The sequence below is a fragment of the Hyperoodon ampullatus genome, assembly GCF_949752795.1.
Source record: "Hyperoodon ampullatus genome assembly, chromosome: 7".
Classification (NCBI taxonomy): Eukaryota; Metazoa; Chordata; class Mammalia; order Artiodactyla; family Ziphiidae; genus Hyperoodon; species Hyperoodon ampullatus.
The window spans coordinates 10234527-10255994 of NC_136920.1; the positions used below are offsets into that span (position 1 = coordinate 10234527).

Genomic DNA, 21468 nt, shown 5'->3' on the forward strand with positions numbered 1-21468 from the left:
GAGAGAAGGGAAGATCAGTTAATCTCCAGTCAAGCATTCCAGGTGAGACCCCCTTCACAGTGGACTCACAGCAACCTTTACAAATCTGTTTCCTTATCTGTAAAATGGTGACAATAATCTCCACCTTAGAGGTTGCTGTGGGGGTTGAATGAGATAGCGGAATGTTAAGCGTTTTGTAAAATGCAAATGTTTTCACTTTATCATTTCTAGAGATGCGTACTGGGCTCACACTAACTATGCCTCTGGAAAGCTTTTTACGAAGTTTAGTGGGACACTGTCCCTTTAAATCCTCGCCAACTACCTCAAGTACTAGTCGGACGAGTCAGCACATGCGCATTCCTTTGAGGGGCTGGCACCTCAAGCAACAGCCTTCCCGTAGCCCGTAGAAGAGAGGTTAAAGGTCTTCCCACACAGAATTTATACGCAAGCGTAAATTAATATTGGGAGCCCTATATCTTACCGAGAGCCCAGTCCCTTTTTCACGCCTGAAGGCTCCGCCCCCGCGGCCAATCAGTAGGCCTTGCCCTTTGCAGTGACCAATGGCAGTGAGCGTGGGGGGCGTGGTCAGGCGTCCGGGGGTGCGGCCTGGCGCTAAGAGAAGCGGCGGGGTGAGCCGGGGGCTCTAGTGAACAGCGCAACCGGACGGGGAACGCCGGCGGGCGGCGAGTGGAGGCGGCCCGGGCCCGGCGGTCTCCGAGATGTCACGATGGCTATGGCCGTGGTCGAACTGTGTGAAAGAGCGGGTCTGCCGCTACTTGCTGCACCACTACTTGGGTCACTTCTTCCAGGAGCACCTCAGCCTGGACCAGCTCAGCCTCGATCTGTACAAGGGCAGCGTTGTCCTGCGGGATATACACCTGGAGATCTGGGTGAGGATCCAGGCCCGAGCCCTGGAAGGGTCGGACTGGGGGGCGCAGCATCCTGAGGCTCCCTGCGAAAGGGTTGGACTAGGGGACCAGGCACCGGAGTGGAGAGGCCTTGGGCGTCCGGCCCTTTCCAGGGGTCAGCTGATCGCCTCCAGAGCCAGAAGCTGGACAGAAGGGGCCCCTGCCTCTACTTCACAGGAGGAGAAACTGAAGCTGGGGAGCAGGATGTCACTTGTCTGGAGAATGCCAGAATTAGTGTATCAAATTGGGGGCCTGAGTTGAGCGTGGTGCCAAGGGGCTAAGGAGAGGGTGAGGAGGAACCTCGGAAACTAGGGAGCTCTGGTGGGACCAGGCCAGGGAAGTGACAGAGTTGGGGCATACAGCTGGTTAGGGAAGTCTGGCAGGGGTCCAGGGCCCTGCTGTGGGCACCTGTGGGAAAGGTGCCCTGACCTCCTGACCCCACGACCCTGGCTTGGTGGGTGGCGTTCATCTCCGGATATGGATGTCAACAATCGCGTCAGCACCCCTGTTGATCAACACGTTGTGTGACTGCCACTGCTGCCTACTTCCTGCTTTTAGGAGAGTGGGATGGACTGAATGGGTGTTTGGGGAGGAGCTTGGGCATCAGCATCCCCACCTAGAGGAAAGCCCTTGAGGAAAGGTGGAGAAACCTGGCCTTAGGCAGAGAGGAGAGAGATGCTGGGGAAGCAGAGAGGAATAAGCTCTGGGTCAGAGGCCTGCGGCTGGGGGCAGTGAGGAGCTGTGTCTCACGGTTCAGCTGACCTGGGAAGTTGCAAAGGAGCCACCAGTTAGAGGCGCCAGACCAGGGCTGGCACTGGGTCAACCCTCCAGTCCAGAGCAACAGGGGTGGGTATGGGGACAGGGGCTTCACAGGTTTCTGGGGGAGCAGACAGGGTGCCTGGCCTCAATACAGTCTGGGCAGGGAAAGCTGGGCTTTAGGGTAGACCAGGTCTTCCTGAGCAAACGTGGGGTAGGCGGAGACCCCTGAGCCCAGACTTGGTGGCACCTCTTGCCTGTGAATCCCAGTGCCGAAGACCTTTTCTGACCTCTGACTTCAGCCTCTTAGGCTGGCCCAGACCTCTAGGCTGCCTTTCTATACTTCCACCCGCCCTGCCCTCTGGTTGGGGATTTGTATTGGCTCCTAGCTAGGCTGCTTTCCTGCCTGGCCTCCAGGGAGGAGTTGGGCCCTGGTGGAATGCAAGTGCTTTCCCAATATACCCGCCCTTCTCCAGGCTGCCACGCCTGCAGCCCCTCCCTTGCAGACCCCCAAAGAAGCCAAGTGCCTGGGTCTCAGTCTCAGTTCCCATAGTACACTGGGTGACTAGGCTAGTCCCTTCTCCTTAGGCCTCAAGTTTCCCCATCTGTGGATCTGTAGGTGAGGAATTTGCACGTGATGTCTGTGGGCCTTCTAGCTCTGCCGTGTATTTCATTCATGGATCCAACAAGTGTTTACTGAGGCCCTCTCTGGGTGGCGCCCCACAGAGCACCTGGAGTCACACAGAGAAGGCAGGTGGGCTCCTGCCCTCAGGGAGCTCCCAGACTGGTGGGGGGGCTGCTCCCCTATTTGTAGCCAGGGGCTCTAGCCTTGTGCCTCAGAGAGAGTACAGCTACCCCAAGTGTTTGGAGTTGGGGGGCCCCCTCCAGCTCAGGTCAGCCCCCTGCCTGCCTCTCCTGGACACTCCCCTTAAACTCCACGCTCGCCCAGATAAATGTGGGCTGCTGCTGCTCTCTCTGCCAGGCCTTTGCATGTGCTATGCCCATGCCTGAAACCCTACCTTCCATCCCCTCTGCCTGGCTTCCTCCTCTTTGTCCTTCAGCTCTCCCCTCCTCTGGTTTGAAAGACTGGGCACATTGGACTGTACGGTAATAGGGCGGGCCAAGAGTAGGGATCAGTTGAGCAAAGGTAGGATTTTGTAGGTAGCATGTGGACGGACACGGGGAGCGAGGGTGCTCTCCAAGATGGAACAGCCAGGCAAGGAGTGCAGCAGCCAGGGAGACGGCTGGGTTTGGGGCTTCCCTGAGCTGGCTTTGTCTCCTGCCTGCTCCCAGTCTGTGAATGAGGTGCTGGAGTCCATGGAGTCGCCATTGGAGCTGGTGGAAGGCTTCGTGGGCTCTATCGAGGTGGCCGTGCCCTGGGCCGCGCTGCTCACCGACCACTGCACCGTGCACGTGTCAGGCCTCCAGCTCACCTTACAGCCCCGCCAGGGCCCGGGTGAGGGCAGAGCAAAGCTGGGGCGGGGGTGGGGGTGGGGGAGCAGGCGGTGCGAGTGGGCCTGGGCACCCGGGGGCTGACTGGGCCTGCCGGCCCTGAGACCCTCTTCCTACCTGCAGGGCCGGGGGCTGCCGACTCACAGAGCTGGGCCTCGTGCATGACCACGAGCATGCAGCTGGCCCAGGAGTGCCTGCGGGATGGGCTGCCCGAGCCCTCTGAGCCACCACAGCCCCTGGAAGGACTGGAGATGTTTGCCCAGACCATTGAGACTGGTGAGCAGGCCCCGCCCAGCCACTGTCGCCCCTCCGTGGCCCGCAGGGCAAGGGCCTCGGACAGTACCCTGCCGCCTGACAGGGAAACTCTCTCTGGCCCTTGCTGCTCTGCCTGACCTGAGACCCCTCCCCACCCCTCAGTACTGCGAAGGATCAAGGTGACCTTCTTGGATGCTGTCGTGAGGGTGGAACACTCGCCCGGTGGTGGGGAGCGTGGCGTGGCAGTGGAAGCCCACGTGCAAAGGTAGGGGCAGGCTGAGCTGGGGGGCCGGCGTGAGGAAGAGGGGGAGTGAGGTGCTGCTGAGTGGCCCTGGCCCCGCCTGCACCCCCAGCCTGGGCTCCTGGGAAGTGTCAGGGCAAGTCTGGGTGGGCGTGGGCTGTGGCCGGGACAGGGGTCAGCGAGCTGTGTTGTGAGCCTGGAGTGGTATCCCGGGGCCAAGTGGTAGAAGCCCAGGGTGGCTGGGCCCCCGGGATCAGGTGACACGCTGAGGGTCTGGGGAGCAATGGCCACGGAGGTCCAGGATGGCCTGGCTATGATGGGACGGCTCCGCAGGCCAGACTTCACTGACCCCAGACTCCTAGAACAGAATGCTGTGTGGGGAGAGGGTGGCCTGGGCAGGAGCTGATCCTACACTCCCCAGACTAGAGTACTGCGATGAGGCCGTGCGAGACCCAAGCCAGGCTCCGCCCGTGGATGTGCACCAGCCCCCTGCCTTCCTCCACAAGCTGCTGCAGCTGGCAGGGGTCTGCCTGCACTTCGAGGAGCTCCGCCCACAGGTGGGCCGACTCTGGTCCTCACCGTCTCTTTCTCCTTCTAATCCCTGTCCTCTCTGGCCCTTGACCCATCTGCCCCTCTCCATCCCTTCTGACCATGTTTGGCTGCATCTTTTCAATCCCTCCCCTCCCATGTCTTCTTGTCTCCCAGGAAGGACCCCCAGAGCCTCCCTTGCAGATTGGCAGCTGCTCAGGGTGCCTGGAGCTGACAGTGAAGTTGAAGCAAAATGAGGCCTTCCCAGGCCCCAAGGTGGGTCTCCAGGCCCCTGGGGAAGAAGGAGTATGCCCCATTTCAGAATCCTCCTCAGCAATGCCGATCTTCCCTGGGACGGAGCGGGGTTGTTGAGTGGGGGAAATTACTGCCTTCTAGGCAAGTGGAGAAACTGAGGCCCAGAGTGTTCACGTTGGAGCCAGGGTCACACAGCTAGTTGGTGGCAGAGCTTAGCCTGGCAACCGGCGTCCTACCTCCTCAGGGTGAGGGCATGTGGGTGGCGGCAGTGGCTGGTGTGGGCTCCATGGTTGCTTCCTCCACCCCCAGCTGGAGGTGTGTGGGCAGCTGGGCTCCCTGCACCTGCTCCTGACCCCACGGCAGCTCCAGCAGCTTCAGGAACTTTTTGGCGCACTGAGCCTTGCAGGTGAGGCCTCTGGGTGGTCCAGGGAGTGGGATGGCTGGGAAGGCACCTGCCAGACTGGACTGACACAAGGAAGTGTCCTCCCCCGTAGACCCCGAGGGCCTGGTCGACAAGCTGAACAAGAGCCGCCCACTAGGTGCTGAAGATCTGTGGCTGATTGAACAGGATCTGAATCAGCAGCTGCAGGCGGGGACTGTAGCTGAGCCCCTCAGCTCAGACCCCCTTTCGAACCCCCTTGTCAACTTGGAGAGCACTGGTGGGTGTGGAGCCAGAGCCAGCAATTTGCGGGGTGTCTACTGTGGGCGCAGGAGTCAGGGGGCTGAGCCCGGCTGTCTCTGACCCCCTTCCTCTGGCCCACAGACCTCTTCTTCTCCATGACAGGCCTCACAAGCAGTGTGGCCTCAGCCCTGTCTGAACTCTCCCTCTCCGATGTAGACCTGGGCACCTCTGTGCACAGCAACATGGCCTCCCGCCGGCTCTCTGCTCAGGGCCCCCCAACCGGTGAGTCCTCCAAGGGCAGGAAGAGCTGGAAGAAGGCTTGGTGCCGGTGTCATCTTTGCTACGTGTATGTGGGAGGCCTCCAGCGCTGCCTGGAGGTCCACCGTTGGTGACTTGGTTTCGTGGGCACGCTCAGGGGAGGTGGCGATTCGATGGACAGAACCTGGGTTTCGGAGTTAGAGACCTTGGGCCAAGCACTTAAACTCAGTTTCCCCTTCCATAAAAAAGGGATAAGATCTGACCCTGCCAGGCTGCACATTTGGGCTGATGTTTATTGAGAGATCGCGTGTGTCAGGTACTGAGTGAGTGCTTCGTCACCTCCGGTTCTTCCAGCTTCCTTGAGCGGGTTGAATTGAGCTTAGACTCAGTGTCTAGCGTAATAAGGCTTCACGTCACCCATGCCTGGCCGAGCCCCTGGCCAGAGTCACGATCCAGCTAGGCCAGGGCTTCTCCTGGCCCCTAGCCCAGTGTCTGACTGTCACTTTACCTGGGATGCCCATGAGCTCTGGGGAGCCTCTGGTGAAGCCTTTGTCCTCTCAGGCAAGACAGCCCCTGCACCCCCCTCGAACACCCTGCGCCCCGACTCGCTGCTGAAGATGACCTTGGGGGGTGTGACCCTGACCTTGCTTCAGACATCTGCCCCGTCTTCCGGACCACCTGACCTCACCACCCACTTTTTTGCGGAGTTCGATGCCACCAAGGACGGGTCCTTCGGCTCCCATGACTTCAACCATCTCCGACCGCGCTTCCAGAGGGCCTGTCCCTGTAGCCATGTCCGGTACGAGCCCAAGGCGGGCCTGAACTAGAGGGGACTCCCTGAGCCCCCGAAGCCCACCTTCTGATGCCCAGCTTCTTCCCCATAGGCTAACGGGTGCCGCTGTGCAGCTTTCCTGGGAGCTGAGGACAAGCAGGGGCCGGCGGATTACCAGCACAGAAGTGCACTTCGGGCAGCTGGAGGTGCTGGAGTGTCTGTGGCCCAGGGGCACTCCGGAGCCTGAGTACACAGAGGTGAGGGCTGAGAGCCAGTGTGTGCACGGCAGGGCCTAGAGGTGAGGGTGGGCTTGGGGGCTCGGCCTGACCCTGTCGTCTTCCATGTCCCGTCCCAGGTCCTGAGCTTCCCCAGCAGCCTGCGGTCCCAGGCCTCGGCTCAGCCTTGTGCTCACCTGCACCACACGCAGACCCTGCGCCGGCTGCCCAAGGTGACCCACCCTACTGCAGGCCCAGGGGCCCTTGGCTTCTTCCCATGGTGTATTGCCCCCCACCAGCCTCCCCTGGTGCCTCCCTGCCCCCACCCTCCACCCCCCCTTGCCTGTGCTCAAACCAGAGCACACCTCCCCATCCCGGAGCCCTTGAGTACTTCCGGGCCATATACATGCCATTCTCTTAGCCCCCTCTCCTGGCTCATCTTGACAAACCCCTGCCAGCCTCCAGGGCTGGGGGTGGTAAGTATTGGGTGGTTTTCGTTAAACGAGCATGGTCGTCTGCCCCGAGCAGGCGGTGAAGGTCTCCCCATCCCCTCCCTCCTGGGTTCCTCACTCAAGCTCTTCTCCTCACAGCTTGGGAGGGCTCTGTGTCCTTTCTGTTTTTGCTCAAGGGGAGCCCTGCCCATCCTGCCCTCACCCACCCCACAGCCCTCGCTGACCTGAGCACCCTCACCCTCAGAGCCGGCCCCGGCGCCCAACTGCCTGCCATTGTCACTCAGAACTGGCCCTGGACCTGGCCGACTTCCAGGCAGATGTGGAGCTGGGGGCCCTGGACCGGCTCGCTGCCCTGCTGCACCAGGCCACCACACCCCCTCCCGAGCAGCCGGCTGGCCTACTGGTAAGATGCGCAGCCAGGGTGGAGAGCTGGGTGTGGGCCCTCTGGCTCTTGGCCACAGTTGGGTGGGGGCGGGGGGGCTAGCAGCAGCTCTGACTCCCCCCCCTCCCACAGACAGAGCCCCCGCCAGCAGCTGAGCAGCATGCAGTGGTGCGGCTCTCGGCACCCCGGGCCACACTGCAGCTGCGCTTCCCCATTGCTGACCTGCGGCCTGAGCGGGACCCCTGGGCGGGCGGGGCCGTGCGGGCCGAGCAGCTGCGCCTGGAGCTGACTGAGCCCCAGTTCCGGTCAGAGCTGAGCAGTGGGCCTGGCCCCCCAGCCCCCACCCGCCTGGAACTCACCTGCTCCGACCTCCATGGTAAGAGCCCCCCCAGGAGACAACCCCTTGGGCAGGGGGCTCAGGCCTCTAGGAAAGGTGGGCTTGGGGCCACAGAAGGGGCTGGGTCACGACGGGGCAGACCCTGGTCCAGACCTTATCTGCTTCGTGAGGCACCAGCATTGCGTATCCCTGGGCTCCTCTGGGCAGCGGGCAGAGTGGGCTGTTTATCCCTGGGCCGCTACAGACTATGGGCGTGAGGGAGGGCACAGGTCTGTACACAATAAAACACAGTTGTCATGGGGGGGCTCCAGGCCCCCACTGACCCACCTGGCCTTGAGGAAGAAATGGGGAAAGGTGGCAGTGACAACCCCCTGTCCCTCCCCATCCCGTCCAGTCACCTACGAAGACGGAGAGAAGCCACCTGTCCCCTGCCTGCGGGTCTCCAAAGCCCTGGATCCCAAGAGCCCTGGGCACAAGTACTTCCTGCCCCAGTAAGTTGGGGCTCTGGGAGGAGCAGACAGGAGAGGAGGGCTTTGCTACTGAGGGCAGTGGGAGGCCACTTGGGACTAGGGGCTGGGGGGCCCTGCAGGCCAGTGACAGGCCTGTGCCCTGGCAGGGTAGTGGTGACCCTGAACCCCCAGCTCAGCGCACAGTGGGAAGTGACCCCGGAGAAGGGAGAGGAGCTGGAGTTGTCGGCCGAGAATCTGTGCGAGCTTCGGGAGCCTGAGCCCTCACCCTTCTCCTCCAAGAGGACCATGTACGAGACGGAAGAGGTGAGGTCCAAGGCCTTTGGGTCTCACGGGAGCCACTTGGTGGCTCTGGATCAGGGGGACAAGACCACATGGGGCACCAGAAAATGTGTATCAGCACCAGTGAGAATTTCATTTCTTCCATTGTCTCTGGTCAGTGGGGAGTCTCAGGGGGCCCAAGAGTGAGGGCAGCGCCTAGGGGACATGGGCCCTCGGTGGGGAAGACCATCCTCGTCCCATCAGCCATTTCTCAGCAGGGTACATTTGGGCCTCAGGATCCTCTTCTCTGAAGGTGATGAGGGTTGAGTGAGAGGGTTGAGTGAGAGGTAGTTAGGGGCCTGGCCTCTGGGCCAAACGACCTGGGTTCGAATCCAGCCTCTGCCACTCAGTGGCTGTGTCATCTGGGGAAGTTGTCTAACCTCTTGGAGAGTTACCTACAGATGAGTTTCCTCATCTGTATAAGTGGGTATAATGACCTGTCTCATGGGCCTGTCGTGAGGATAAAGGGGTTAACATAAACGAGGCCCTTGGAGCAGGGTTTGCATGCAGTCAGCGCCTCAGACAAGATGGCTGTCATACATCCCAGCAGAGAAGGGCTCATGTGAATTAATGAATGAATGAATGAACGATAGGAGTTCAGGAAGCAGACCTGGGTCTGATTCTAAGGCCGGCAGCAGGCCCTGACATCTCTCGCGTCCGCTTCCCTGCTCCCACACCTAGATGGTGATTCCTGGAGACGCGGAGGAAATGAGGACCTTTCAGAGCCGGGCCCTGGCGCTGTCCCGCTGCAGCCTGGAAGTGGTCCTGCCCGGCGCCCACGTCTTCCTGCCCAGCAAGGAGGTCTACGAGAGCCTCTACAACAGGTGGCGACGTGGGCGGGGCAGGGGGTGGCAAGGGGCTGGGCCGGGCCTCCCTCACCGCAGTGGTCCAACTGCCCTCTCAGGATCAACAACGACCTGCTCATGTGGGAGCCCGCGGACCTGCTTCCCGCCCCCGCCCCCGCCCCCGCCCCCGCCCCTCGGCCCACCGGCTTCCCAGATGCCTCGGGCTTCTGGCACGACAGCTTCAAGATGTGCAAGTCTGCCTTCAAGCTGGGTAGGAGGGGTGCCCTGGTGGGGCCCTGGGGCCGGGGCCGCCCTCCCAGGTCTCCTTCCCACTCGGCTCCTTGCTCTCCCCCCAGACTCGGACTCGGACGAAGAGGACACCCACTTCTCAGTGGGGGCATCAGGCACCCCCCAGCGCCTTGCCCCTGAGTCCCAGAGCCCTCACTCCCAGAGTACCTTCTCTACACTGGTGACGGTGCTAAAGGGTCGGATCACGGCCCACTGTGAGACCAAGGTGAGCACAGCCCAGGGGAGGTGAGCCCCTGACTCCAGAGCCCCCACTGGCAGGAGAACAAGGCCGGTGTGAGCAGCTCCAAGTGGGGAATGTGGGAGACAGAGGCCCCACCGGGGGCCGAGTGCGGCCTGTCTAGCCAGTAGCACCCACCCACCACCCACTGACCCACCCATGCCCCCCCCCCACCCATCCCATCACGCCCCATCAGCCACTTACTAGCACCTGCTATACGTACGGTACCATGCCAGGGGGCTGAATGGACACCATCTGATGCTTGGAGGTAGACAGGGCAGGGATGACCCTTCCCCTCTGGCAAAAGAGAAGGTGCTGCTCTGGACCTCCAGCACTCTGGGTAGAGGCTGGAGCCGACGCTAGTCAGGCCCGGGCTCCAAGAGGCGCCCTCACCTCTGAGGGCGTGGAGGCTGCTGAGTGTAGCTGGTGAGGCTGAGCCACATGCTGCCTGCAGGACGAGTGCGGGAAGCGGCTGGAGGCCACGCACGGGGAGCTGGTGCTGGACATGGAACAAGGCACCATCTTCAGTGTCTGCCAGTACCGAGGCCAGCCGGGACTTGGCTACTTCTGCCTGGAAGCTGAAAAGGCGACACTGTACCACCGAGGTGTGAGGGCTGGGGGCCAGTCGCCGTGGGGTCTCTAGGGTACATGGGGAGGGGTGGTCTTTCAGGAGGGACGTGTGCCCTGGGTGGAGTGGGTGATCAGCCAGCTTGGCAGGTGGCTCACCAGATGCCTCCTCAGCGGCTGTGGATGACTACCTGCTGCCCAGTCGCCTGGAGCTGCCCACCTTTGCTCCTCCGGCCCAGCTGGCCCGAACCATCTACCCGTCGGAGGAAGGGATGACTGAGCAAGGAGGCGTGGGCCGCAAAGGCCAGGGCCGGGGCCCCCACATGCTGTCCACCGCAGTGCGCATCCACCTGGACCCTCACAGGAACGTCAAGGTACAGCTGCGCCTGCTTCTGGCCCACCTGTTGGGCCAGGGCCACTGCCTCCCTGGTGCCTGGAGGACTGGGCTGCCACCATGCTGACTGTGCCCTGCCCCCAGGAGTTCCTGGTGACACTGCGGCTGCACAGAGCCACCCTGCGCCACTACATGGCCCTGCCAGAACAGAGCTGGCACTCCCAGGTGAGGGAGGGTAGTGTGGGGGGCATGGGCTGGGCCAGAGCTGACCTTGGACTGGAGCCGACTTCTGGGTGGAGCCCCTGGGCAAGGGTGTGACAGACAGTTGATGGGCAACTGGGGAGCTGTGCTGGGGTTGGGGGGGTCAAAGAAAGAGACCCCCTCCTCCCCGTCTCTTTCACTCTGGCCCCCAAAGCTGTTGGAGTTCTTAGATGTCCTGGATGACCCAGTGCTGGGCTACCTGCCTCCAACGGTCATTACCATCCTACATGTACACCTGTTCTCCTGTGCCGTGGACTACAGGTACCCAGGCTCAGGGGGCTGGGGGCTGGGGGCTGGGGGCTGGGGCCCCTGTGTGAGGAGCCTGCCCCAACCCAAATGTGACCCACCCCTCCAGGCCCCTCTACCTCCCTGTACGTGTCCTTGTCACTGCTGAGACCTTCACCCTCTCCAGCAACATCGTCATGGACACCTCTACCTTCCTGCTCAGGTATGCAGCTCCCCCACCCGAGCTCCCCGTCCATCCCACCCCAAGTTGGCTGCAGCTGCCACTCCCCCAGGGTCCTGTGTACCTGCTGTATATCCTCAGGTCAGTCTGAGCCTTTCTGGACATTTAGGTGATCTCTCCCTGGGGAACAAGATTGGGTTTCACCTTCCCAGAGTCAGTCAGACCTTCCAATCAGAGCCTTAAAGGTGTTGGAGCTCTCGACCTGATCGTCTCACTTCTGGTGGTTGTCCTCAGGATAGAAGGATAAGAAAGGTAGAATATAATGCCTCTGTAGTATAATTTAAAGTAGTCAAAACTTGTAAACAACTTAAATGCCCCCAAATTACGACCTCAGTCAGTGAACGTGGCCCACTCAACCATTAAAATCAAATTTAAGAATAACATTGAAAAATATGGGGAAATGCCATAGTACAATATTTATATAGAGATATAAAACTATATATATATATATATATATATATATATATAGTTGGGTTTTTTTTTAAGATTTTTGGGGGTGTGTTTGTATGCATCTCTGTGTGGCTTCATAGAAAAGACAGGATGGAGATGTAGAGTTGTCCCTTGGTATCCCACAGGGGATTGGTTCCAGGACCCCTCGTGGATACCAAAATCCAGGGGGGCTCAAGTCACATATAAAAGGGTGCAATATTTGCATATAACCCATGCACATCCTCCCATATACTTTTTTTTAAATTTATTTATTTAATTTATTGATTTTTGGCTGCGTTGGGTCTTCGTTGCTGTATGCGGGCTTTCTCTAGTTGTGGTGAGCAGGGGCTACTCTTTGTGGTGCACTTCTCATTGCAGTGGCTTTTCTTGTTGCGGAGCACGGTCTCTAGGTGCACGGGCTTCATTAGTTGTGGCACGTGGGCTCAGTAGTTGTGGCTCATGGGCTTAGTTGCTCGGCAGCATGTGGGATCTTCCTGGACCAGGGCTCGAACCCGTGTTCACTGCATTGGCAGGTGGACTCTTAACCACTGCGCCAGCAGGGAAGTCCCTCCCATATACTTTAAATCGTCTCTAAGATTGCTTAATAATACCCAACACAATGTATATGCTATGTAAGTGGTTGCCAGCACATGACAAATTCAAGTTTTGCTTTTGGGAACTTTCTGGATTTAAAAAAAAAATATTTTGATCCGCGGTTGGTTGAATCCTCAGAAGCAGAACCTGCAGATATGGAGGGCTGACCATATAAGGTCCTTTTCTCAGAATTCGGGATTAGCTGTATTTTTTAAATATTTGAAAGGAGCTTATGTTAGGTTGCCATTAAAATAAGGACTTATTTTAAAAGAACAATGCAGGCTGTAGGGGGAAAACAGAACATTTCCCTCCCAGGGCTGCTATGAGGCCCAGGTGAGGTGGAGGAGCTGGAAGTTTCTGGAGAAAGAGAAACGCTGCCCGGTTACCTCGAGTGCCTGTTGTCTGGGCCTGTGGTACAAGACTCCAGGCCCAGTCTCCCCACTGTACAGACAAGAACCCCGAGGCCAGCACTAGTCTTCTCTTGTGGGCTTGGGACCCCCTGTTGGTGCCCCCACTGCCCATCTCCATGAGCGAGCCCCACCCCTGCCAGCTCCTTCGGAGCTGCCGCCTGCAGCCGTTCCGGCCCTTCTCAGCCCCGTTCCCCACCAGGTTCATCCTCGACGACTCTGCCTTGTACCTGTCGGACAAGTGTGACATGGAGACCCTGGATCTGCGGCGAGGTGGGCAGGGCCTGGACTGGGCTCCCTCCCCTCTGAGGGGCTGTGGTCCCCGGCCATACCCAGAGCAGCCCGCTGTCCTCACCCAGCTGCTGGCCAGGTTCTCAGCGCCCACGCACATGTGCACGCACACAAGGGCTGCACCCAGACAAACCCTAGATTCTCCCAGCGGGGCCAGGGGCTGGGTAGGAGGAGGCAACGGGAGCCTCTCCTGCCCTTCTGCCTCAGATTATGTCTGTGTCTTGGACGTTGACCTTCTGGAGCTCGTGATCAAAACCTGGAAGGGGAGCACTGAGGACAAACTGGTGAGTGTAGCCGTCGCCCAGGGTCCCCCAGAGCCAGAGCAGGGACCGGGGCAAGGGAGCCTTCAGGGGATCGCTTTTCCCCACGCACCGTCTCTTTGTTTCTGCTCCCTGGGCCTGGGCTCAGGTCCCAGTCACTGACAGCCCTTCCCTGTGGTTATTGGCCCTCCTGGGAAGGGCCAGACCTTTGGTGGACATCCCTCCATATGAACCCTGCCAGCAGAGGGCAGCTGTAGCCACGAAAAAGCAGGGCCTCAGGAGTCAGCCTTTCTGGGTCCCCAGTTTCCTTATGTGTAAAAGGGGGAGACCCCAGGCCCCGCCTCACTGGAGACTGGGCGCTCAAAGTCCTTCACACGGGAGTGTACTCTTGCTTCCTCAGGCGGCCCTGGGCAAAGCCCCTTTTACTCTCTAGGCTCGGTTTGCCCATGTGTTCAAAGGGTAGCTGGCTGACGGCCCCAGGCTGACCACCCCAGGGGAGACCTGGCCCAGCCCTGTCTAAGTCCGGTGGGGCTAGAACCCGGGCTCATACCCGCCCTCAACCCTGCAGAGCCAGCCGCTCTTCGAGCTGCGCTGCTCCAACAATGTGATGCACGTGCATAGCTGTGCTGACTCCTGCGCCCTGCTGGTCAACCTGCTCCAGTACATGATGAGTGAGGGTGACCTGCACCCCCCTCCCCGGCCCCCCAGCCCCACAGAGATTGCCGGCCAGAAGTTGCAGGTGAGGCCTGGCCATACAGGCCACCAGAGCTCTGCCCAGACCCCTCCCTGCCATGGCCCCCAGGGACCTGGTGATGGGGGAGCCCTGGGGCCCCCCCTCCCTCCTGACACGCATTCACCAGTCCTCCCCTGCCTGGCCCAGCTCTCGGAGAGCCCTGCCTCCCTGCCCTCATGCCCCCCAGTGGAGACAGCCCTCATCAACCAGCGGGACCTGACCGACGCCCTCCTGGACACCGAGCGTAGCCTGCGGGAGCTGGCCCAGGCTTCAGGTGGGCTCCGGATGCGTTGGGGCCAGCAGACACAATCAGACACCCACATCGGGCATCCCCCTAAACCGGCCTCTTGCTCCTCCCACAGGGAGCCCCTTCTTTCAGGCCTCTCCAGTGTCGGTCTACCTATTCCCAGGCGAACGGAGTGGGGCCCAGCCCCCCTCGTCCCTGGTTGGGGCCCCCACTGGCAGCTTGGGGTCCCACTCAGAGGCCAAAGAAGAGGAGAAGGAAGAGGAGGGGGATGGAGACACTCTGGACAGTGATGAGTTTTGCATCCTTGACGCTCCTGGCCTGGGCATATTGGTGTGTGGTGGGCAGGCTGGGCAGGGGCCTGGAAGAGGGTGGCTCAGTTCTAGGCCCTTCTAGAGCTCCCACTGTGAGAGAGGCAGGAGGTGGTCAGTATCAGTGGGGAAGTGGGGTTGGGTCCCTGGGGAGGCAGCCCTCACTCTGGGCTTTGAAGGAGTTGACGGATTTCCAGAGGAAGTGCCAAGGCATGGAGTCCTGGGCAGAGGGACTGGGACGTTCAAGAGTAGGGAGGGGGCTTCCCTGGTGGCGCAGTGATTGAGAGTCCGCCTGCCAATGCAGGGGACACGGGTTCGTGCCCCGATCCGGGAGGATCCCACATGCCGCGGAGCGGCTGGGCCCGTGCGCCATGGCCACTGAGCCTGCGCGTCCGGAGCCTGTGCTCCGCAACGGGAGAGGCCACAGCAGTGAGAGGCCCACGTGCCGCAAAAAAAAAAAAAAAAAGAGTAGGGAGGGACAGGAGCAGGGCAGGTAGCGGGAGAGTGAGGAGAATCACCTGGCTGCAACGGTGCTGGCCTCCTGGCCCCCAAGTGCCAATGGGAATGACGTCCAAACTCACTGTCACATGCAAGCAAGACCTGACAGGGCCGGCAGGAGCAAGGGGCACTCAGGCTTCTCAGGATAATTGCCCGTGAGAATCATCTTTTGTGAAAAAGGGGAGAGAGATGCGAGGATGAGGGAAAAACAGGTGGCCTGGACTGGGGAAACCTTCTGTGCCCTATGTGTTCACTTGGCCTCCTCCCTGCAGCCCCAAGATGGGGAGCCTGTGGTGACACAGCTGCATCCAGACCCCATCATAGTGCAGGACGGGCACTTCTCACAGCCGCTGGGCAGCACGGACCTGCTGCGGGCCCCTGCCCACTTCCCAGTGCCCAGCAGTCGTGTGGTGCTGCGTGAGGTCTCCCTTGTCTGGCACCTCTACGGGGGCCGAGACTTTGGCCCGCATCCCGGACACAGGTGAGGAGAGGGCGCAGGTGGCAGCTGTGGCAGTAGGGCCCCCAGGAGGTGAGGCCAGGGCTGGGGTCCAGTTCTGACCCTAAGCAGCTGGTAACCTTGAACCAGATCCTCACCTTCTGGCCTTGTTAACTCTTCCTCTTCCCTTGCCCCGCCTACCTCCCAGGAGAGGGTCTCTTGCCCCAGGCTGAAAGTCCTGCTCTGATGGGAGGGAATGAGGACAGGGGCTTCCCCTGAGTCAGCGTGTCCCTTGTTCCTCTTCCCAGGGCCAGAGCAGGCCTCACAGGCCCCAGGAGCTCGCCTTCTCGCTGCTCCGGCCCCAACCGGCCCCAGAACTCCTGGCGTGCGCAGGGGGGCAGTGGCAGGCAGCACCACGTCCTCATGGAGATCCAGCTCAGCAAGGTGAGGCCAGCCAGGCTGGGGCACCAGCACAGGCCCTCGTGTCCCTGCTGCTCAGCTGGCACTCACTCCACGGGAACTCCTGCGGGCCCCTGGTCCTGTACTAGGTCAGCTGCTGCCATGCTGTTCCAGATGCTGGATGTAGCGATGAGCAAAGCAGACAGAAACCCTGCCTTCCTGTCCCTTGTATCATAGTGGAGGGAGCCCAGTAAGACTATGTATACAGACGCTCAAATGTGATAAACGCTCAGGGAACGTAAACAGAGGGGGCACAGGGAGTGCTGGGGAGGGCGGAAAGCCCTCGTGAAAATGTGCCATTTTGCACAAAGATGTGAGGCCACAGTGAGCCAGGGAGAGGTTTTCAGGCAGAGGGCACAGCGTGAAGGCCGCAAGCTGGGAGCATCCCTCGCGTGTTCCGGGAGCAGCAAGGCCAGCGAGACTGCAGCTGGGCAGGGAGGGCAGTAGGAGACGAGGCCAGAGATCCAACCCAGACCAGGCCGCATAAGGCCCTGTAGACCACGGATGGTTTTGGTTTTTACTAGAGGGACGGTGGAAAGAACCACGGGCTGGGCTGCTGGACTGAATGTGCATGAGGGAGAGAGCAGGCCGGGCTGACCTGAGAAATTGTGCAGGTCAAGTGCCGCTTACTGAGGGTGAGCCCGCACAGACCCACTCCCTGAGCTGGTAAGGGCGCTTGTGCTGAGAGGATTCGGGGGCATGTGCTTCAGAGTGGTGGCCGGGGCTCCTCGGACACCTGACGGGCCAGGGAGCCAGTGCCAGCGCCGGGTGAGGGGGAGACAAGGCTGGAGCGAGACCCCGCCGGTGAGGGAGGCTTTGACCTGTCGGGGCAGGAGAGGTACTCCAGGGCAAGGGCAAGGGCTGAGGGCGGGCTTTGGAGGGAGAAGCACGGCCTCGCCAGGCCACAGTGAGGAGTTTGCAGGGCACCAGGTGGGTGGGCAAACACTTTACAAAGATCCCTCTGGGTGGGTGGAGAGGGGCTGGAGGGGACGAGCAGGGGGGCCGGGCAGGGGATGGGTGACGGCAGCTCCGAGACCAGGTGCAGCTGTGGTGGTGACAGAAGTGCCGAGGGGCTGGAGAGATGTTCTCAGGAAGCAAAACTGACAGCCGTGGTGATAGAGAGATTGCAGGGGGAGGACCGAACCAACGTTTGCATTTAGGGTGATAGGGGGACAGGTGCCACTCGGGTGACAGGAAGGCTGGGTGATTGGGGGCAGGTGGATTCTCGGGAGGCAGTCGGGTTCATCGTGGCCGTGGGGAGTCTGAAGTGCCTGTGGCACAGCTGTGTGGAGGCGTCCAGGTGGCAGCCGCTGTGGGACTGAGATTGGGCTGGGAGAGCCCCCTTCGCTGTGCAGCCCTGCCTGCCGCTCAGGCCTCCGTCCACCCCGCAGGTAAGCTTCCAGCACGAGGTGTACCCGGCAGAGCCAGGCCCCGTAGCCCCCGGCGAGGAGCTGGAGGAGCAGCCGCTGTCCCGCCAGGTGTTCATTGTACAGGAGCTCGAGGTCCGAGACCGGCTGGCCTCCTCCCAGATCAACAAATTCCTGTATTTACACACGAGTGAGCGGATGCCACGGCGCACCCACTCCAACATGGTACAGGCCGCCCGCACGGTCCACCCTGAGCAGGGCACACACGCATGCTCGCGTGCACACACGTGCATGTACACATACATACCCCAGTTGTTTGTGAGCCTGGGAGGGGGGCGGGGCGGGGCCCAGGCGGGCTTAGCTGAGGGAACAGCATGTGCAGGACCAACGGGGGGAGCAGTGGGGACCGGGGGCCTGAAGCCCACTGGGTGCCCAGAGCTCACCCTCTGCCTTCAGCTCAAGATCAAAGCGCTGCACGTGGCCCCCGTGACCAACCTGGGTGGGCCCGAGTGCTGTCTCCGCGTCTCACTGCTGCCCCTGCGGCTCAACGTGGATCAGGTGAGTGGGCTGTGTGGGGGCAGTGCCTGAGGTGAGCCCACCGCCTCCAGGCCTCTGAATCTGACCTGCTCCTTCCCCCGGCAGGATGCTCTGCTCTTCCTCAGGGATTTCTTCACCAGCCTGGCGGCCAGCATCAACCCTGTGATGCCGGCGGAGACCTCCACTGAAGGTGAGCCGCTGGGCAGGGATGGGAGGGTCTGGGCCTCCTGCCTCACAGCCATGCCTGGGCCCATCCCCGGTCTGTCCCCCGCCTCTCCTCCAGCTCACCCTGAGACCCCAGTCCAGCCCAGCGGCGCCCAGGAAGGGCAACCCGAGGGTGCGGAGACCACCAGCTCCCAGGAGGCCACAGGCGGTAGACACGGCGCCTCCCCTGCTGAGCAGCAGCCCATCTACTTCAGGTAGGGCCTTGGGCTGGGGGCCCCGGGCCAGGTTGCAGGGGATCAGGCCAGTGACCACAGGACCCCTTTCCCCACTCCCCAACCAGGGAGTTCCGCTTCACGTCCGAGGTGCCCATTTGGCTGGATTACCACGGCAAGCACGTCACCATGGACCAGGTGGTAAGCGGGGCTGTCAGGTCCCCATTCTGCCCAGGTGTGGCCTGCTCTTTGGAGGCCAGGGGGCCAGGGCTGTGTCCAGGCACCATCGGCTACTGTCAGCCTCTAGTGGCTCCTGTGAGCTGGGCGGGTCCCTGGGTCCCATCAGTAAACTCCAACCCCTCCTCCCTCCCCAGGGCACTTTTGCAGGCCTCCTCATAGGCCTGGCCCAGCTCAACTGCTCCGAGCTGAAGCTAAAGCGGCTGTGTTGCCGGCATGGGTGAGCCTCCAGGCCCCTCTCAGGGCCCTTTCTCTGTTCCTGACTGTGGCCTTGGCCAAGACATCGCCCCTCTGGGACCTCAGTTTGTGCTCTGTGAAATGGCCCCAGTCAATCCCTCCGTACGGGGCTGGGTGGAGCCGTGGGAGTGTTGGGGTGCCTTGGGTCCTCCTGGCCCTGTGACCCCTCAGCGTGTGGCCCTGCCCCACCCCCACCCTCCTCTTCTCTCCCCTTCCTAGGCTCCTGGGTGTGGACAAGGTGCTGGGCTATGCTCTCAATGAGTGGCTGCAGGACATCCGAAAGAACCAGTTGCCTGGCTTGCTGGGGGGCGTGGGCCCCATGCACTCTGTGGTCCAGCTCTGTGAGTATCTGACTTCGGGGGCTCTTGAAAACACCATACTCTTGGGCAGCCTAGAAACCACTATTGGGAATAGGTGGAAGAGTTCCCACAGCAGGGTAGGTGGGGGCAGCCTTGGGCATCTCTGACCACCCCGTCCCCCCAGTCCAAGGGTTCCGGGACCTGCTGTGGCTGCCCATCGAGCAGTACAGGAAGGATGGGCGCCTCATGCGGGGGCTGCAGCGGGGGGCTGCCTCCTTCGGCTCATCCACAGCTTCAGCCGCCTTAGAACTCAGCAACCGGCTGGTGCAGGCTATCCAGGTGAGTGGGCCCCCGGCGTCCAGGCCATGCAGGGCAGGGCGGGTCTGCTCCATGGCGCCCAATTCCATCCCCAAAGCTCTACTGAGGGTAGGCCATCTGGGAATGTGGTATCTTTTGAGGAACAGTCATGGAGAAAAGAGGCCGAGTGACTGGCTTGGGGCCCACCGTGGCTCCCATGTGGGAGGGTGAGTGCCCCCAGGCTTTAGAGCCCACTGGGTCTCTGGTCATGACTGTGTCCTGAAGGGGAGGGAAGGGGGCTGGCTCTGTTTACCGACAAAGAAACTGAGGCCCAGAGACTGGCCCTGGTTCATTCAGGCCTCACGCTTTGCCAGGCCCAGATGGGAAGGCAGGGGGTTATCCTGTGAGCAGGTGCAGTTGAGTGCCCTGGGTTCTGGAGTAGACGGGGCCGACAGGCAGGTGTTCGTGGTCAGTCCTAGGAGGTGAAGGCGTTTGTGGCTAGTCCTCAGAGGGGAGGAGTGAGCTTGCAGATGCACTGGGGGGTGGGGGCAGGGTCTCTAGAGAGGAGGCTGGAGGGATAAGCAGGCATCTGAGGGCCACCCCAAGGGCACTTAGCTGGGGTGTAGGACAGCCAGGCGAGGAGGTTGGGGGGAAGGAGTGACACTGGGGGCGAGAGAACAGAGGAGCCAGCGGGCAGCGGGTCACACTCAGTGATGGCTTAGTGATCTGTAGGGATGGGTCAGGGGAACCCAGGCTTCCGCCAGGGCCGCCCCTGGAGCTGGCAAGGAGCAGGAGGCAGAAGGCCATGCGCTGAGCTCAGGCTGCATCTGTGGCACCCACAGGCGGGCAGGTCAACAGGAGAGGGGTGGGTGTGGGTCCAGAGGACATTAGGAGAGTCCCCTCAGGAGGCATGCAGTCCACCTGCAGCCCCCTGACCTGGGTGGTGGGAGCTTGGCAGGACCCCAGGAGCAGCACAGTAAAGCATGGATGCGGGGGAGGCAGGTTTTGGGGGGGTGGGCTTAGGCCCCCTCTCCTCATCTGGTGCCCGCCGTGCTCCCCCAGGCCACAGCCGAGACGGTGTATGACATCCTGTCCCCGGCAGCGCCCATCTCGCGCTCCCTGCAGGACAAGCGCTCTGTGCGAAGGCTGCGGAAGGGCCAGCAGCCGGCCGACCTTCGGGAGGGCGTGGCCAAGGCCTATGACACAGTTCGAGAGGTAACGAGGCCCAGCCCTGCTCCCATTCCTCCCCCGTCCTTCCCCCCGCCCCTCCCCCAGAGACCCCAGCACTGACCTCCCACCTCCACAGGGCATCCTGGACACAGCTCAGACCATCTGCGAGGTGGCGTCTCGGGGCCATGAACAGAAGGGGCTGACAGGCGCTGTGGGGGGCGTGATCCGCCAGCTGCCCCCAACGGTGGTGAAGCCCCTCATCCTAGCCACAGAGGCCACGTCCAGCCTACTGGGGGGGATGCGCAACCAGATCCTCCCTGATGCACACAAGGACCACGCTCTCAAGTGGCGTTTGGACGAGGCCCGGGACTGAGCCCCAGGCACCCGGGACCCCAGGGCGCGGCCTGCCCACCTCGTTGGGCTGAGAGCTGCGGCCCGCAGCTGGATGGGCCAGGCCTTCAGGGGAGGGACCGGGAAGGACCCTGATTGGCCCACCCACTGCCAATCTCCGTGAGAGTGGAGCCTCCCTGCCTGGGCCCTCGGCCCTGCCTCTGCACTTTTCCTCTGGAGAGAAAGGACGCTGCCCCCACCACCCCCGGGCCCACACTGCTGCCTTGTTCCATGGTGGAGGCTCTCGGACCCTCCATCCTTGTTCCAGGGTGGAGGCTCTCAGATCAGCCAAGTGTCTTTCTGTGTCTCGGGGGGAGATGGCGGAATGGACACCTTGTGGTTCAATGTATTTTTAAGCTCCTTGAGTGTGTGGGTCAGTGTCTGCATGCAGTGGAATAAACTGCCCACCGCCAGCCCCCTCATCCTGTGTACCTGCACTGCCCCAGCCTCAGCCTTGACCTTGACTCGCCCCATCCCCATGTCTGCACCCAGCACCTCCCCTGTCACCACCAGAGGTTGCCACAGCCTCTCCGCCCACTCAGCAGGTTAACAGTCCACCACCACCCTGCCCACCGCCTCTGGCCTAACCCAGTCACCTGCCCACCTCTGCGCTCCTTCCCGCGGCTACGCCGGGGGCTCCTTGCCACTCTCCCCGGGGACCACCACCCTGGCCCCACTTCTGGCGTGGCCGGCACAGAGTGGAGAGGGGAGGAGGAATGGTCCTTGGAGCCCACCTCACCCAGACCACGTTTCTTG

The 21468-nt window shown here is 61.5% G+C and overlaps 1 protein-coding gene across 3 annotated transcripts; it reads left to right on the top strand.

Annotated features, from left to right (window-relative positions):
- Positions 1 to 698: 698 nt before the first annotated feature.
- ATG2A (autophagy related 2A) lies at positions 699 to 21125 on the top strand (the record flags this gene model as incomplete). 3 transcript variants are annotated; one of them, XM_079708698.1, is made up of 41 exons in its annotated part: positions 699 to 869; positions 2937 to 3099; positions 3219 to 3371; positions 3513 to 3615; positions 4013 to 4148; positions 4297 to 4395; positions 4684 to 4780; positions 4869 to 5033; positions 5138 to 5278; positions 5816 to 6053; positions 6139 to 6283; positions 6382 to 6474; positions 6938 to 7096; positions 7208 to 7451; positions 7807 to 7903; positions 8029 to 8185; positions 8882 to 9024; positions 9105 to 9256; positions 9306 to 9499; positions 9966 to 10116; positions 10253 to 10452; positions 10557 to 10637; positions 10828 to 10934; positions 11029 to 11121; positions 12772 to 12842; positions 13068 to 13144; positions 13689 to 13853; positions 14001 to 14127; positions 14216 to 14430; positions 15179 to 15387; positions 15651 to 15786; positions 17193 to 17393; positions 17625 to 17726; positions 17811 to 17895; positions 17989 to 18124; positions 18211 to 18283; positions 18457 to 18539; positions 18776 to 18897; positions 19040 to 19194; positions 20215 to 20367; positions 20459 to 21125. In XM_079708698.1, the coding sequence occupies 41 exons, from the start codon at positions 699 to 701 to the stop codon at positions 20693 to 20695; spliced, it is 5829 nt and encodes a 1942-aa protein (XP_079564824.1). In that variant the 3' UTR covers positions 20696 to 21125. The 3 variants fall into 3 exon arrangements, with proteins under 3 accessions (XP_079564824.1, XP_079564825.1, XP_079564826.1); XM_079708699.1 differs by having other exon boundaries at positions 9342 to 9499; positions 13689 to 13859; XM_079708700.1 differs by having other exon boundaries at positions 9342 to 9499.
- Between the last annotated feature and the right edge of the window lie 343 nt (positions 21126 to 21468).